We start from the raw sequence: 17121 nt of genomic DNA on the forward strand, positions 1-17121 counted from the left end.
TGTGTCTTTTAATACAATCAGAGAGATATATAGTATATCCCAAACACAAGAAGAATGTGTTTATTTTGTCTCTGTTATTAATAGGCGTCTTGTCTGTTCAGGCAATTAGCATTGAAGCAAACCAATAATAGTTGCAGTGATAATAAAATGTTTTTTATTGTCTGCGTATTTCATAAGTTACATTCATTTTGAAAAAATAGTAAACTGTCTTCAGATCTACTTTATATATAAGGAATGCGCTCATCAGCAAAGTTATACACAACCAAATGTAGAATAAACTTACTGCTATGACTTTAGCACATCAAACATTAAGGGGTAGCTTTTTTTCCCTTCTCCTTCTGTGTGCTTTGGCAACTTCGGATTAAAAAGTGTTCACCATTAAAAATAAAGGAAATATTACTGGCTTTAACTTAATGAAAACATTCAAAATGGAGGAGGACAAAAATAAGGTTCTATGAAAGATCCAATAATTTTAAATGCCTTTTTATTTATTTAAGTTGGTGAATTGTTAGAAAAGCATATATTTTTGTACAGATCCTACCCCCGACAATCTTTTCTTACACAGTTTGAACATACTGAATACAGTTCCTTTCTATGGTCTTTTGTATTTATTTATTAAGTTGTCTGCAAATGTATCCATTGCATCATGCAATTTTACCTGAAGTGTTACCATAGTTAAAATAAGCCAGTTAATCAGTAATTTGGTGCTGTCTTCTGGTGTGCATTCCTCTTTTTCAAATGCTTTTATTGAAGTAAAGGATTTACATCATATGAAATCACAGGGTTTTCATGAGTTAGACTAGCATACATATGTACAGCTTTAGGTAGAGATCTCTAAAGTAATATTTACAGTGTAAACATCAACTTTTATTATATCAGAAACAAATATATCACAACTGTCACTTCACAACATATTTGTTTTGGTTTGAATACTGAAGTCATTTCTTTGAAATACTATGTGGAACTCAAAAAATAGTTTGTTCTTGTCATAGATTTTACCAGCTCTCCTTCAGAGACTCTGAAAAACAAGAAGAATGTGTGTTTCAAAATCAATGTTACAAGTGACTGCAATATCAGATAACTTTATCTAAAGTGTATACAACCTACCCAAATCCTGCAAACACCAACTACTGGGTGCAAGTGTCCCTACTGGGAGTTGCAACTTTGATATCTATGGGACCCCTATTCATGGCAATAAGCACTGTGCCTGGTAGGAAGTGTTTGTAGAATCAAGCCCAACTAACAAGAATGTTGTTGAATAGCATCATACTAGGCAAGAGGGATGATACTGAAAGCAGTTGTATCCTTGGAGTGAATAAGTGCAGATTACCAAGCTGACATGGCACCAATGGATACTGATAGAATAATGGACAACACTGACCAGATTCTCCCTCTTCAGGGAAATCTGTAGCATGGTTACAGTCCCCTAACCTGGGAGGGAGGAAGGAAGGAACAAATTTAAGAATTGCCAGGATCAGATCAATGGTCTAGTCCAATATCCTGTCTCTGACTGTGGCCAGCAACAGATACTATAGAAGAAGGTGTAAGAAACCTTGCAGGAGGAAATGATGGAATAACCTTCCCACAAGGAACATTTCTTCCTAAACCCATCATTTAGAAGTTGTCTTATACCCTGAAGTGTGATCTTTTGGATTTTTGCTTATGTTTGGAAAAATGCATTTTCTTCTATTATCTGAAGGAAATGAAAAACTGAAGAAAAACATTTTCTTACTCGTATAAGGCTAGAGTGTTCATCAAATGCTAGGATGGGTTAAATAATTACTTTTTGTTTATTTGTAGTCCATTTTTTGCCCAACTGCATCAACAGCACCACTGATATGAAAAATCCTCTAACAGAGCTTAATATATTTTCAAGAATATCAGGCCTGATTCACCACTGTTATCACTCCAATGTAAGGGCCGTGTAATACATTGAAATCTATGAAGTAGAGTAACACAGTTGTGAATGAGGTGCATTGTCTCCAAAGATTCTGACACACACAGCTAAATAGGAAGTAGTAACACAGATATTAAGTAGTAACTCAGATATTAAGCATATCAGAACAGAGGAAAAAAGGATCTTCCCCACTTGATACACAGTTTCAGATAGGAATCAGCTGTCACATAGGTTGGGGTGGTGGTGCACATATTTCTCATTCTACAGTTTTAGGGGGAGCTTGGATTTCAATTAGAAAGAATGATGTAAGGCAGAAAGTGGGGATGGAACTTTATTTTTTAATTAAAGAAAACCAGTGAATTTATTCTCAGAAGCCAGAATATTCTTCCTAATTAAAAATAAGTCAATTATGCTTTTTTTCCTCAGTTTGAAACACCCAAGTGAGCTAGGTGCATTACCAACAGTGTCAGACTGTTCATTTAATTAGGAAGTTAGAGTGAAAGTAATCATGGGGATCATTTAATTAATCTTATTAAAGAGGTCATTACACTGAGACACATTCCCTGTAGACATATAAAATATATAATGGAACATGGCTCATGCCAGAGGGGTGCACTTTACCGAGAGGCCATCTTTTGTGTAGGATTACTATCTTTAGGGTGGGGTGACTACTGCTGAACTGGAAGGGTAAAAGTAAATTTGGACCTACCAATGGGAGGCGGTTCAGCAGCTCATCTACTGTAACATCATCATAGGTTTCGGAAAAGGAGGGTTCAAGCAATTCTGCTTCATCTCGAAGGCTGGCAGGGTTTAGCTCTTCTTGGCTGTTGCAGATGAGAAACATGGATTTTGTTGCACTCAGAAAAATAAGACAGAACTAATCATAGTAACTTTCTGTTTCATTAAACTTTATTAAACAATTTTTAATTCAGTGAAGTAGCATGTCTAGCACTTCCTTAGATATCAGCAAATTTCAAACATTGTGCATTTTCATTGTAAAATTGTTACCTGATAGCAAGTCCTATGCATAAGCCCTAGCTCTTTAGTTCTTCCTTTACTAGGATGTTTGTTCTAAATAAAAGCACTTTAAGAATATTTCAATAGCATTTTCCTTTATTTTAAGACTCCCAAATTCTCTGTGTTATTCTTGTTCTTTCATTCTAATTTGACTGTGAAGTGTGCTGTAAATAAATCACTAGGAGAAAATGTTACTAATACTTGTCTATATATTAAGATTACATTCCACGATCATTAATGTTCATTGTATTTTATTTTATTAATACCTTCTTTTTCCAGTTAAAACTGAGTTTAAATATTTCTTCACGGCCATTTGCTTTCGAAATCGGCTGTAGTTGTCAGTGAAGACGGCATCAGAGTGACGTTTGACGGGCATCTGTTCGTCCATGAGGTTGTTGCTATGTAAACACAAAAAACAGTGGAAATTATCACAAATACATTCAACTAGAAAAGATAAAGACTTTGAACTATATGCAGTAAGTCTTTCAATTGCTGACTGGCTGAGTAAAACATTCATTTCCATTCCAATTTTCTTTTACTACTTCAAAAGTCACTCTGATCATATGGGTAAAATCCTGAAATTTTTATTCAGTCTTCACTTAGGCAAATCTCCTGTTGACTTCCTCCCATCTCAGTGTAATTAGAATTCACATTGATGTCTCTGGAAGTTTTGTATGAGCAAGTGTTGAGCACAGACTTTTTAGGATTTGGCCCATTCTGTTTTCTAATAATTAAAATCACGAACACTTATGTGCCAATTCTTGTAACTTAAGAAACCCTTTTAAACAAACTGAAATCATCCTGATTTACACTAGAAAGATATTTTAGTAAATTATCAAATTATATAGGCTGTCTGAAATATAAGGAACCTCTTAAAGGGCCTAGTCTTGTTCCCATTAAAGTCAGTGGGAATTTTGCTTATGACTTCAACAGGAGCAGGCTCCAAATATTACAGTATGTTTATATATAGCTTTAAAATGTTTGCTTTGGGCACTAGTGTAGTCAAGAGTAAACATAGGTATATGGAGTTTACCCACTTCTCATTTGAGGAATAAGGAGTTTAGGTTAGTTTGCCCACTTCTTTTTTTTTTTCTTTTTTTTTTAACCACTGCACCACTGGCTTTAAGTAAATTTCAGAGGAAAAATAGCCCTTTGGGAAAGCCAAAGTTGAAGTCAGAAGTTTTCTGCCTCATAGTTTAGAGGCAGATCTTCACATGGTGTAATCTGCCATAACTCTACTGAAGGAACTACATGGTTTTACACCAGCTGAGAATCCAGTCCTTTGTATTTAGGGACAAAGTAGCCTGGGTAGAAATAAGTGCAAATTCAGTGCCCAATTTCTAATCACCTTCTGGGCATGTAAAATGGGCATTTATGCACCTAAGTGTAAGTTTGAATGTCAAAGTGTAGGATTTGCATGGCCTCCAAAGGGAAAAATATTAAAAAATTAGCCCAATAGTTGTCATATTACTGACAGCATTTATCATTAGTCTGAACAGCATACAGTCTGATTTTTTCAGAAGTGTGTTTAGTGTGTGATGTGACTCCTCTCAGGCGTTACAATATAATTCAAAAAGTCACTTTTGAACAAAAAATACAATACATATAATACAAATAAATAATACTGTATTAATGTTAATGAATTATATTTAATTACTTAGCTCTTATATCTGAAGATCTCAAAAAACTTTTTAAAGGATGGTAAATATCATTGCCCCAATTTACAGATGGGGAAACTAATGCACAGAATGGTAAGTGAAGCAAGCAGAATAAAAGCTCTATTTAAGTGTAACCTCACCTAACCCGTTTTCCAATAAGTGATTCCAGATATCTCCTTGCAGAAAGTTGACCCAAAAGTTTGCTGTAGCCACTGGTGAAAAGTCCATCAGCATGTCTTGCATTCCTAATATAGATGAAAAAATAACTCCACAATAAAATCTGGGCTCCATATATTACAAGTAAATACAGTTTTTATTTTCAATTTCATAAGCACTTCTTTTGAAAATCATTATCATTGCTTTGATTTATTAAATAAAACATTTTTTTTTAATTTCCAAATGATTTATTACTACTTTCCAACCCTTTCAGTGCTATAATGACAATGAACTCCAGAAAACTTTGCAAACAAACATACATTCTATGCCCCCTTTTAACACTCAATTTTTCCTTTCAAATGTCTTAAGCAGTTTGAAAAGTTCATTTAAATAAATGCAGGAAAAGCACTTTCTACCTTGGTATCATTTGAGCAATGCATCAAAATTTATATTTATGGCAACAAAAATTCTCACCTATCCATAGCTCTGGACATGTCAAGATAGAATTTGTCATTTTCTGGTAGTGCATTTTGCAAAATGTCAGTTTCAGGTTTTAATGAACCTTGGGCTTGATCAGGTTCACTTGCTCCATCAAATGGCATTCTGTTTCCCAACCTACTGGAGAAGAAAATCTCGTAAAGTATTGCAAAATGAGGATATTTAATACTGTCTCTTTCAATGCAATTTGCATGCAGTCTCATATGTGTCAAACAATATACATGTATCTAATGCCCAAGACATTTTAAAGCAAACTGGATAAAGCACAAGAAAATACTCTGCAAGTAATAATCCTTCATTGGCAAGATGATAGAGTACCTGGTGTAATAGATTTTCTCCATCTTTAACCATATATTTTTTGAATCTACATATTGGGTCAGCATTCACATTTTTATAATTTTATCATTACAAATAATTGACTTAAGGGAATACCATGCAATCCATGGTCATTATAATTACTTGCAAATGGCAATTGTAAAATTTTTAATGGCAACCATTGCAATATACAGGAATATGTATAGGATATAAACTACGGATTAAATTCACTTCTGTGTAAAGGGCCAGAAGTTCTATGTGCCATTTAAGTTCCAGTCAAGATCTTAACATGGTGCGTAAGTGGAACTAAATGGTTCTTAGGCCTTTGTTCAGGTTCTCTGAAGAGGGATGAATTTTACCATATAAGATATAAACATATAGCTATATACTGATTTTTATTGTCTTTTAAGACTGATTTGCTAGTAACTCATCAGAATATCTCACTGCTAATAATTAATGTGTTTTTCATCATAACCATAATTCTGTTAAAGTAGTGTTAATATCCCAAACATTGACCGATCAACAAATAAACTAACAAAAAGTTTATGTTGCCCACTCCCACAGTTTGATGCATGATCTCATGTATTATTAAGGATAGCATGACGATGTTGCAGTGGTATGGCAGCAGACATTCCTTCTGGTCACTCTTGTATTCTATGGAAAATGATAGCTTCCTGTCAGAGTGGTAGATGCGGCATGTGATGATGTAACAAATAACACACTGAGGCCAGGAAGAGATTTCATGCTAACATTGTAGGCATACACTCCCTGTGGACAAATTATACCTATTGGAGTAAGACATGCAGGATTTAGCTCTTATGAGTATTCCTTCAGCTACAGATATTTTATGAACCAAGTACAATTACTGTTGTGTGAAATAAACCAACCCAAGTGGAAAATTTTAAAATTACATAACTATAGTTACATTCATTTGTTCTTTTCAGCATGTACATTTGTTTCAATTTAATACTGAAAAAGACATTGTAACATTTGACTCTACCTTATCTAAACAACAACAACAAAAATTCAAAATATCAAACTTCAATGTGTTCTTTATGCCAAAGCTATGCATAGATGTAGGCACGTCACTTTCTCACAATCTACTGTAATGCAGTCTGCAGCCATAATTTGAGGCACATTGAATCTGTTTCTACTCTTAAGCATGCTATATATTTTAAAAGAATTACAGGATACCAGTCCAGCTATAATGCTAGGGTTGAGGTGAAATGTAGGTTTTGCCATAAGAAGAACTGATATTTGTGATAGGCCAATGCAACCCCAGAAACACAATTCAGCATGTTTACTTTACTATTTGTCATATTCTTCATGTAAATAGTAATAATTACTAAAGGGCTATTAGAATGGAAATGGTACTTAGAACCTTTAAAATAAGAAGTCATTTAATTGCTATCCACCAGTGATGCTGGCACAGGCTGAATGAAAGGATCACGTCACTTCCTGGTGTTCTTGGGGAACAGATGGAGAAGGGATCGCCACTTCTTAAAACCCTTTTAACGGTTTACGTTATTTACAGAGAGGGGAGGTAGACCAGCCCATACCATCCATGCTACTGCCAAAAGGGGAAATCTTAACTGACGCTATTGCAAAGATTACCAGCGTAACCAATCATTATTAGTCCCTTCCTGTAATGTTGATGTGAGAATGTAATAGATGAGCCTTTCAGCTACGTTTGCTAAAGAGGCTTGTATTCAAGCCTTGGATTGGAGTTTCCAAGATAAGAAGTACACTAGGACGCTGCTGATGCTAACTAACTAGACCGTTTGCTGCAATATCGCCTTTCGCAGATCGTGTTGTGTCATTAGCGAGCAGCCGGGTGCTTTAGCTCGAGGTCGCATGAGTTGGAACAGCACTTACCTCATAGCTGAATATGTCCCCAAAGGAGGTAATGCCAGTGCTGGCGAGCAGAGAACACTGAAGAGTGTGAAGGACAGAAGAAGCTGGGAGCTGCTTCTATGTTCCATCATGCTGGACCTGAGTTAATGAATAGGAGACAATAATTACCTCCTATCGGCACGGGTTTCCGACTGCATAGACAGAGGGCCATTTCTAAGATGCTTTTGTCACTGTCTGAAGGAAAGGGGGCGGAAGGTTTCGGATCCCACGTGGAAAAGTAAGGATCCCTGCTGCGGGCTACACCTCATCCCTCAAATATGGCATGCCCGGGTACTGCTGTTTAAAATTTGCTGCGAGCTGTATCTTTTGCTTTTGCTTTAGAAGTTGGGGGCACTCGCTCGGTAATACAGATCTGGTTGACAATAAACTATTTTTTCTAAATCACCTGGAAGAAAACTATTGCTTCTGCTTTGTAATTCCTAGTATCTGATGAAGGCCAAAGGCAGGGAGAAGGTGAAAGGGAGAAGTTCTATCCAAAACGTAAACCTCCTTGAAACTCAGACATTAGTGAAAAATAAACCCGTTTGAATTTGAAGAATGAAGAAATAATGCGAATTAACATTGTGCATCCTCTACGTTGTGCTCCGCTGGGGAAGCCACGTACACTTACTTCTCTTCAGTAGTTTAATAACTTAAATCTGATTAAATAAAGAATGATGGTTCTCATGCTGCACTGTACAATACTGCCGTAGAAAGCGGAACTGCACTTTGTTTCAAGCAACCAAAAGGCAGGAGCAGCAGTGAGGAATTTGAGTTGAACATTCTAAACACGAATGTTCCTGTTCACTCAAAACCAGCCTGCATCCCTTTGAGCTCGAAACAGAGACTTTAAGTGGAAACTTTTTGTAGAGTACCAACACCTCTTCTAGTTCCCCCACACAAACACCCCACACACCCCAGGCAGGAAAGAAAAGTGCAGGTAAAGCGAGAAAAGAAAGATCGGCTTGATTTGGTTAATTCAGTGAATTTAAATTGAGGATGTAAAATAATAAAAGCGCTAAGAGGAAGCACAAGTAACCAACGCGTGATAACTATCCATAAGGGAGAAATCGGCACTCAAGGAGGGGCAGCTAACATGCAGCAGTAAGGAGAAGTAAAAGGGAAGGCGCTCCCTCACCGAGCAAAGCAAAGACACCCTAAATTGGTTAATCTGAGCTAAAGTCCATAGGAATTGATCAAGGATTAAGAAGGAGAAGGTAGCGTCAGAGAAGGCAGGACTGTTCTATACATTCCCATCTGCTGGTTGGTCAGCAACTTTTTAGCGTTAAGATTGTTTGCATTGCTCTTATAATCGGGGGGTCCTTTCTTCTCTCTACTCGCTAGGAAGTTCCAGTGGGCTTATTGAGACCAGGGCTAGCTGGCGGTACTCACGAGGCAGGGAGATGGTCCTTTCTCCTGGGAAGTCCGCCCGGCGCTGGGAGTTCTCCTAGGTGCTGAATTCCTCGGCTGCTCGATCCGCACTCTGTCCTGGGTACTGAAGGGGAATGTGTAGGGGCTGGGTCCGTGTGGCTGGGGCTGCTGTTTCGGTGGTGTTCCCCAGCCCTCCTCCTTAGGCTGATGCCGTCTCTCCCCTTCAGTAGCACTCTGCTCAGCCCTCCAAACCGCCTCGTTTTATAGGGTTTATACATAGGACCACGTTTCTGCTTCAGAAAAAGCAATCACGTTACTTGGGAGACGTCACTATTCCCAAGGGGATGAATGGAAGTCCGTGATCGCTTTGTTCAGGATGCTCTGAGCCGGGGAAGAAGTTCATATTTAATTCATGAGCAGCCTGCATACCCTATTTTTATTTATTTATATTAATGAATGGCTTATCCAGTGAGTAAGACTTGGCTGACAACACAATTCAGCTTAAAACAACAGATGATAGTTGGGCAGGTCCTGCCACTCAGTGGGCTGCAATAGGGAGCCCTGTTGTATGATTAACCGGGAACTGTTAGCAGCCTGGTTCTCCTTCTGTACATTAAAGACAACGAGGGATGTGGGAGAGAGAGCAACATGTGGGCAGCAGCTGAACGTATGGCCAAGCATGAGTTCTGAGCAGAGCTTCTGTCTAGAACAGTCGCAACCACCTTAGCAGCCTCACATCCACTCCCAGAAAAGTTTTGGTGTCTTGTAAACTGTTAAGTGTCCCGCTGAGGTTGTGTCGAAGGAGGAGTTTGTTAAAGCTCGTTTTCGCTATCACAGTACACAGCATTCGGGGGGCTGCTTCCACTCTTTGACATAGAGATATATATAGAAAAATCTTTGTTTTTCTGGGTGTCTGTTACAATTCTCTAGTCACGATTTACTTATGAAGTATAAGGATTCTGCCAAGCTCCACTTTCCGAGAGCTCCCGCTCTCTGCAGATAGCTGCTCAGTAGGAGTGTTATCTGCCGTCCTCGGGGAACAGCGATGAAATATCACCATACTTGACACAGTTAGAAAGCTTTATACCGCGAGAGAGCTTTCCCGTGTAACCTTTAAAGCAGAGATTTGGGGCAGTATAGTTGGATTAGAAGGGGTGTCGTTTTTTAACTCTCTATTTGCCGACAGATATGATTTTTATGAATTAAGTTACTATTCTTTGTTTTCTCGTTTAAAGCGTATTTGCTCACTCAGATTATTCGGGGGAAATAAAGCAGTAGTAGGTGCTTGCAAACTAAACCAAAGACTGGAAGACACTGGGCTTCCAGAATAGAGAATAGGTGAAGCCCTGACATTGGGCAGTTGAATGGCAAGGGGACCTGCGCTTGCAAGGAGAGCCCACTCTTGTTCCGAATTTGAATCATGCCCCGAGCACCAGAGGTGGAATCAGTACCACGGCATGTGGCGAGTCCTTTAGTTTTAATACAGCCCCCAGTTTTTGCCTGAGAAGTTGTTTTGCGGGGAAGCAGATTGGAAGGCACGTGGTAGTTAGACACGGTATCCTGTCTAGCGCTAGTCTGATTTCTACAGCCTAGGAAGTTTTCGCACGTTCCTCTTTTGTTTGCCGAATTTACTTTTTGTATCTAAAACGCATACACCAAAAGAGCCCCGTCAAGTAATCATTCTAGTAAACGGTCATTATCCAGTTCTGCTTTAGCTTTCTTGCCTATGTGATGTACACCTAGTCCTCCTAACCGAAGATACCCGATGTACAAAACCAGTGCAGACGATTTCACCATTTCCTCTGACTTATAATAAGTTTTCCGTGCTTCTCTGTTTCATGTATTCGTAAAGTTAGACAGGCTCGACGGTGAATATTCTGCGAGCCTTAATCGCATTCTCTAATTCGGTTACATAACAATTAAGTGAATTAAACTCAAAAATGCCTGGAAATTTGTTTCTCGGATGTCAGCTGTGACTCAAACCAGAGTTCCTGCAATGGCCTAATTCCAGGAAATTTTCCCTTGTTATTACATAACTGGAGGTCGAAGAAGCAGTTCTGTTCTGGAATGGCATGATGAGCATTAATAGCTCTTCTTCACCTAACTCCTCGTGAAGTTTTTCCTCTTAAATGCTCTACTTGGAGTTTACAAGGTGTCGCACTGTAGGCTAGTGATGATAAACAGAGGCTTAAATAAAGTGCCTCAAACGATTGGTAAATGGCATTTTTGTAAGTTCGGGTAGAGGAAGGGGTCTGTGGAAGAACACAGGGTAAAAGTTTAAGGGAGGATACTCCTAACTTTGAAAGACGAGTTATCTGTGTGGTAGCTTGTGACTTTGGCAACGTTAGACTATTCGTTTATTTTGTAAACGCACACGTAGAACTGAAGCTGCACTTGCAAAGGTTATTCCTGAGCAGGTTCTTTGTCCAGCCAATTCCCTGGAAAAGTTTTACAACAATCAGCTGGCAAAAAGCATGCAGTTGTGTGTTTCAAGAAAACGTGAAACCTCAAGATCTACATGTGGCGAGAGCGCCACCTACACGCTAAAGCGCTGACATTCTTGGCTTGTGATGGCTTGATATAAAAGGAGTTCCCCTGCGTTTAGCTTAATAAACCGAGTACAGGAGTGAATGTCAAACATGGATATTCTTGGTCTATGTTGGGAAAAATCAGGTACCTCCTGATATAAGAAGCATGCAGAACTCCCTGTTTTGCTACGACCTTGTTGCTAATCTCACAAGGCATGTATGTGGCTAGTAGAGAATTAGACTGGACAAAGCACTAACAAATGTTTTGTGGAGCTCAATTCTGCGCTGTGTGGATGAGGTTACACAGCAGGCCCTGTCTAGATGTGACACCGTTCCTGAAAGAGCTGTCTATCTTATATAGCTCCCATAGACTAGGGTGACCAGACGTCCCGATAAAATCTTTGGTCAGGACGCAATTAGTCCTGATATTTCACTGTACACTCAGCTAAGTGACTTGCCCAAAGTTATAGATGAAGTCAATGGCAGAGCTGGGAACTGAACCTACCTCTCTTAAGGTATGTCTAACCTGCAATTAAACACACACAGCGACTCTGGCTCATGGGGCCTGGGCTAAGGTGCTGTTTAACTGCAGTGTAGACATTTGGCCTCATATTGGAGCCTGAGCTCTGGGACCCTCCCCACTCAAGGCGTCCCAGAACCCTGGCTCTAGCCCAAGTCTCAACATCTATACTGCAATTAAATAGCCCCACAAGCCCGAGTCAGTTGACATGGGCCAGCCGTGGGTGTTCCATTGCAGTGTAGATGTACCCTTACACTGCAGACTCCTTATGGCAACATGCAAAATACATACTCTGTGCACACGGCTAGAATAGGGATAAGTAGCAGTGTAGATGGTGAGGCACTGCTTAGGCAAGTAAAGACATGCCAACACCCTCTTTCCAGATTGGATTATCTTTCCTCTCCAAAGATGACCCCATGCCACCCTCTATTTCCTCCTGTGAAACCAGGCTAAGTGGTGCAGAAGGGGATTATGTCACTTCCATAGCATGCTTCCTCTTTTTCTCTTGGTCCTCTCTCCCCCTGCCACAGAGATCTCTCTGTAGGGTAGATATCTGCAGGATGAGCAAGGAGGAGGCTGGGGTGGCAAGTCGAGTTCCCTACCAAACTCCTCTCCTTCAAAATCTGCTGGGGAAGCCACCACAAATGACTACTTCCTCTTCTGTGTTTTGGAATCTCCTCTTGGAATAATAATAATATTATTGTGTTGTATTTCCATATTGCCAACACTTGGGTAGGCACAAGCCATGCATACAAGAAAACATGACTGCCTAAGGAGACATAGGAGAGACAAGCAGTCCCTACACGAATGCTGGTTGCCGCTTGCTGATCCCCTAAGATCTAGGTGGATCCACAGGCTTGGGGCATTTTCCACTGATGGGAAAAGAAAACCCTTTCGCACCAGGAAACAATATGAGATAACACTTGTGGAGTTTCCACTGAGTAAGAACTGGGCACAGATAATTTTCAGGAAGATAAGAAGAACATAAGAATGGACATACTGTGTCAGACCAATGGTCCATCTAGCCCAGTATCCTGTCTTCTGATAGTGGCCAATGCCAGGTGCTTCAGAGGGAATGAACAGAACAGGAATCATCAAATGATCCATCCCCTGCCACCCAAGATAGTATTTTGCAGCTGACATCCCATGAAATGTCAGAGTTTTCAACAGGAATATCTCTGCATAGTACTCCACTTCTACGTTCACTCAACAAAGAGCCCACATTAACTGGGGTCCTTTGGTTTATTTTTATTCCTCTTACCTAACTACATCTTACCTTCTTTTAGGCAAGCAAAAGAATAAGAATATAGCTGTCCAAAAGCATTTGAAGGGTGTAATCACCAAAGAATTCAAAGATTTATTTTGGGTTCTAGAGTGTGGTATAACTAGTAGTGGGATGAAATTAAATTAAGGAAAGTTTAGTTTGAATATCAGAAAAAGTTTCTCAAAAATGGAATTGTAGAACACTGAATAATGGCAGAAACACTGTCATTTGAGATATTTCAGGAAAGACTGCAGAATTTGGAAAAATTTGCAGGAAAAGTGGTGTGTGTGTGTGTGTTTGTGTTCGTATACATAGGTGTTTACGTACACATAACATACTCAACCATATACTGTGAACTAAAATGGCCACAAACTTTCTGGAGGAGAGCTGGATATTTGTTGGCTGGCTATGAATTTCTCGCTAACATAACTTTTGTGTATAAGGCTATTTATTATGTCTGAAATGTGCTGAAACTGATGTATTAAAAAAAATTCTTAGGTCAAAACTCTTCAGCTGCTGAAAATCAGTATGATTTCATTGAAGTCATCATCAGTGCTTACCAGGTTTATCACCTCTTCATATCAAGTAAGTGAAATTAAATTGGCAGAAATGACAAATGACTTTATCATAGTCTTGTTTTTTTAAACAACTGTATAAAAAGACAATGGTTTCAGTGGCTTGCATGCTCTGAAAGAAAAGTAAAATGTCTAGCACAGGGGTCGGCAACCTTTCAGAAGTGGTGTGCCGAGTCTTCATTTATTCACTCTCATTTAAGGTTTCGCGTGCCGGTAATACATTTTAACGTTTTTAGAAGGTCTCTTTCTATAAGTCTATAATATATAACTAAACTATTGTTGTGTGTAAAGTAAATAAGGTTTTTAAAATGTTTAAGAAGCTTCATTTAAAATTAAATTAAAATGCAGAGCCCTCCTGGACCGGTGGCCAGGACCCAGGCAGTGTGAGTGCCACTGAAAATCAGCTCATGTGCCACCTTCAGCACGTGTGCCATAGGTTGCCTACCCCTGGTCTAGCACATAACAAGCCCTGCCTCAGGAAGTACTGTGGTGTGCTGTCATCTCTTGCATGTTATAGGTTGTGTTCCAATGGACCTGTTTAGAATCTCCACTTTTCATACTGTGCCCTTGCTTTTTGTTCCAGGAGCTTCTAGGAACTTGTCCATTTGAGCTGGTTCATGAGTGTCACTTTCCAGCAGCAGCTAGAGCAGCATTTTCGGCATACTGTATCTCTACAAGAGAAGCACCAGAAAAGATGTCAATGACTTATAAAATGCCAGTAAAAATACAAGCAGACACATGCTAATCTCCCCCAAACCATCCATCGACATAATTAACATGAATTCCAGACATGGGTGTTGAGATAGTGAGGAGGGAGTAGGACCCTGCAAGTGCCCCCATCCCTCTTTCCACACATGTGGTAGTACAAGTGTGTGTGTGTGTATGTAAGATGGGTTAGGGAGGAGAATAAGGGATCTTGAAGTGACAATGCCATAAAAGCCTCTGCTCCCACCGCTGAGACCTTTGCACAGTGGCTTTGTGTGTATTCACACTAGGACAGTTTTCAAAATCTGTGCAGGACTCAGGTTATATGCCCAAGAGTTCCCAGTCATGCTCCCACATTAAGAAATGCTGATGTGCTGTTAACCTATGCTACTGCACCATTAATGTGTCACAACTGCTGGTGCATGCCTAATCTGCCAGTGTATAATATGCCGGGTAAAAGGCGTGTAAATGCAGGTGAGTGGCTGCTTCCAGTGGTGTCCCCACTGCTCTCCCCCTAATTTCTTGCTATCATCCCCCTCAAAGCAAACCATCACTGCTTGTACCTCAGTACCTTGTTCCCACTGGCCACCCCACCACTCCTCACCCCAACGTCCTCTCTCTCCCTCCCACTACTGCTCCAAAACTCTGTGTCACTTTTGGAGAATTTCTTCTCTAGCTGTTTCTCCTGGCTTGCACCTGCTTGAATGCCTCCTTTACTTTGACCTAAACATACCCTGTACAACAGTGTGATTAGGTGGGACATGCCTGTTCCTGAGACCACAGTCACTACCCCAACTATTTGCTCATGCCCATGTTTTGATGAGCACATTGTTCACGTAACCACCACCACTCCCCCTTTGAATATCATACATACACGCACTCACACACTGCTTGAACCCCACGTGGAGATGGGCAACCAGATAACCTTTTGAAAACATGTTGCAAACAGACTGGCTTTAATGCTTCTACTTTTCTTTCAGAACTATCTCTTCTGCTAACTACTTTAGCCTAACTTGATTCCATTTGTCTCGATAACTGGAAAGGGCGGCAGTGGTAACACAGAGCTAAGTATGACGGCCACACTGATAAAGGTCATATTTCTCCCAGCACTACTTGAGGGTTATAATCTTCAGCCTCCAGCAAAGAAGTGATAATTTCATCAGTAGAAGTATGTGTTGCCTCCTCCTGCAGTTGCCCTGGTGCTTCCATTCTTCTGGTTCGATCAATAGCACATGCCTTTAACATGCTACAGCATTTTTCTGTGAAAACAAAACACAGTCTTGTTTTCTTCCTGCACTTTTAAAGTATTCAAAGCAAGTTAAGCTGTATGACTATCATATATTCAAGCTCTTGTGGGAAGATGCTTTGGGACTTTGAAGAAACCATATAAACAAGCATATGTTTTGAACCAGATATTCAGAAGGGACTTTCAAATTTTCATGTCTCCATTTTCCCATGCTTTCTCTGTAGTCCCTCAGGACAGATTCTGCCCTAGGCTGTGGCCCTTTTGCAGGACTCTGGTTGTATAAAAGGGACACAAAGGGGACAGAACTGTTATATAGGTTTCCCTGCTCAGAGTAAAATCAATGTAGCAGCTCTACACTGGGCCCCTCGCAGCTGCAAACCCAGGGGGTGTGTGGGGATAGTAGACGGAAGGGGTCAGAGACGACATGGCTGGAGCACACTGGGCTCCAGTTATTCAACGTTGACCTCAAGGCCCATGGATGGCTACTACAATCCAGAGCAAATTCAAGGAGCACTAAGGGCCATGATGGCTTCTGTCCAGGTACAGATTTTGGAATGCACAAAAGTGGCTTGAGGACACCTTTACCCTTCTCCCTTCTTCCTGTACCCATTGCAGGAAAGGCATAGCCGAGAAATTGCCCCGTTGGCTCATTCGCTTTTGCATGCACAGAATTTTGGATGTGGGTGCACAAACTGTATTTCTGTGAGAAAACTGGGTGTTTATCTGATTTGCATGTACTATTTTCAGGGCATACAGAACCGCCAGCCCCCGTCCACTGTACATGTGGCCAAGGTCTTTCTATACACCCTAAGGAGCACCTCTGCTATGGCGCTGGTTGGAACCTAGCAGTGGTACCAATTCAGATGTTTCTTGGGAGAAGGGATTCTGGATTCCCAGGGGTAGAGACCCCATTCCAGCACTGGCTCGTCTTTCCCCCTGACAATCAACCTTCTCTCCTACTCACACAATGCATGAGCTGGTGCCACTGAGAACTCAACTCCTGGTGGACTCCCGTGTGCTCTGCCATACAAAAGCAGACTCCCCATGTGCCAGGTCACAACACCCTTTGGCCCAGCTACCCCTCCATCCCACATTTCCTGTTGACTAAACTCCACAAGGCAACAATTTAAAAGTGATTGTGGAAATTAACTAAAAGATGCTTCAGTCTCAAGCAAATTACTCCTATTGTTTCCATTTTAAATCAGCCTAAAGATGTTTTCTAAAATTGCATGTATGTATAAAGAGTGCAGAGGGCATAGCTTGATGAAGCTTTCTATGTACCTTAAACTACCCCTAATGTACCCTACTCTGGCTGAGAAAAAAACAATCAACATAATTAATTCACTTAAATAAACTACAGAGAAGAAATCATCAATCTGTTAGTTTCTTCTTTAATAAATTTCAGTTTTGATCTTATTTTTAAAATTAATTGTGAAACCATTTCTACAGTGATCATGAACAAGAGAGATACAGTTCTA

At 40.1% G+C, this 17121-nt stretch overlaps 1 protein-coding gene across 1 annotated transcript; it reads right to left on the bottom strand.

Moving 5' to 3' along the window:
* Window positions 1–954: 954 nt before the first annotated feature.
* On the bottom strand, window positions 955–8834 carry VIP (vasoactive intestinal peptide). The gene is made up of 7 exons (XM_024212373.1): window positions 8827–8834; window positions 7417–7533; window positions 5203–5343; window positions 4713–4817; window positions 3181–3312; window positions 2607–2721; window positions 955–1018 (listed from the first exon to the last, which is right to left on the bottom strand). The coding sequence occupies exons 2-7, from the start codon at window positions 7524–7526 to the stop codon at window positions 1010–1012; spliced, it is 612 nt and encodes a 203-aa protein (XP_024068141.1). The 5' UTR covers window positions 7527–7533; window positions 8827–8834; the 3' UTR covers window positions 955–1009.
* Window positions 8835–17121: the final 8287 nt, after the last annotated feature.

This window comes from Terrapene carolina, unplaced genomic scaffold (genome assembly GCF_002925995.2).
Source record: "Terrapene carolina triunguis isolate 2854851 unplaced genomic scaffold, T_m_triunguis-2.0 Scaffold85, whole genome shotgun sequence".
Taxonomy (NCBI): domain Eukaryota; kingdom Metazoa; phylum Chordata; order Testudines; family Emydidae; genus Terrapene; species Terrapene triunguis.

What these genes read in the sequence shown, in the direction of transcription:
- VIP (XM_024212373.1), bottom strand. Translation starts at nt 7,526, where the DNA reads ATGATGGAACATAGAAGCAGCTCCCAGCTTCTTCTGTCCTTCACACTC. An exon ending in GGGACATATTCAGCTATGAG is followed by an intron (nt 5,344 to 7,416) that starts GTAAGTGCTGTT and finishes CTTCTCCAGTAG; the next exon opens with GTTGGGAAACAGAATGCCAT. An exon ending in GTTTTAACTGGAAAAAGAAG is followed by an intron (nt 2,722 to 3,180) that starts GTATTAATAAAA and finishes CATCTGCAACAG; the next exon opens with CCAAGAAGAGCTAAACCCTG.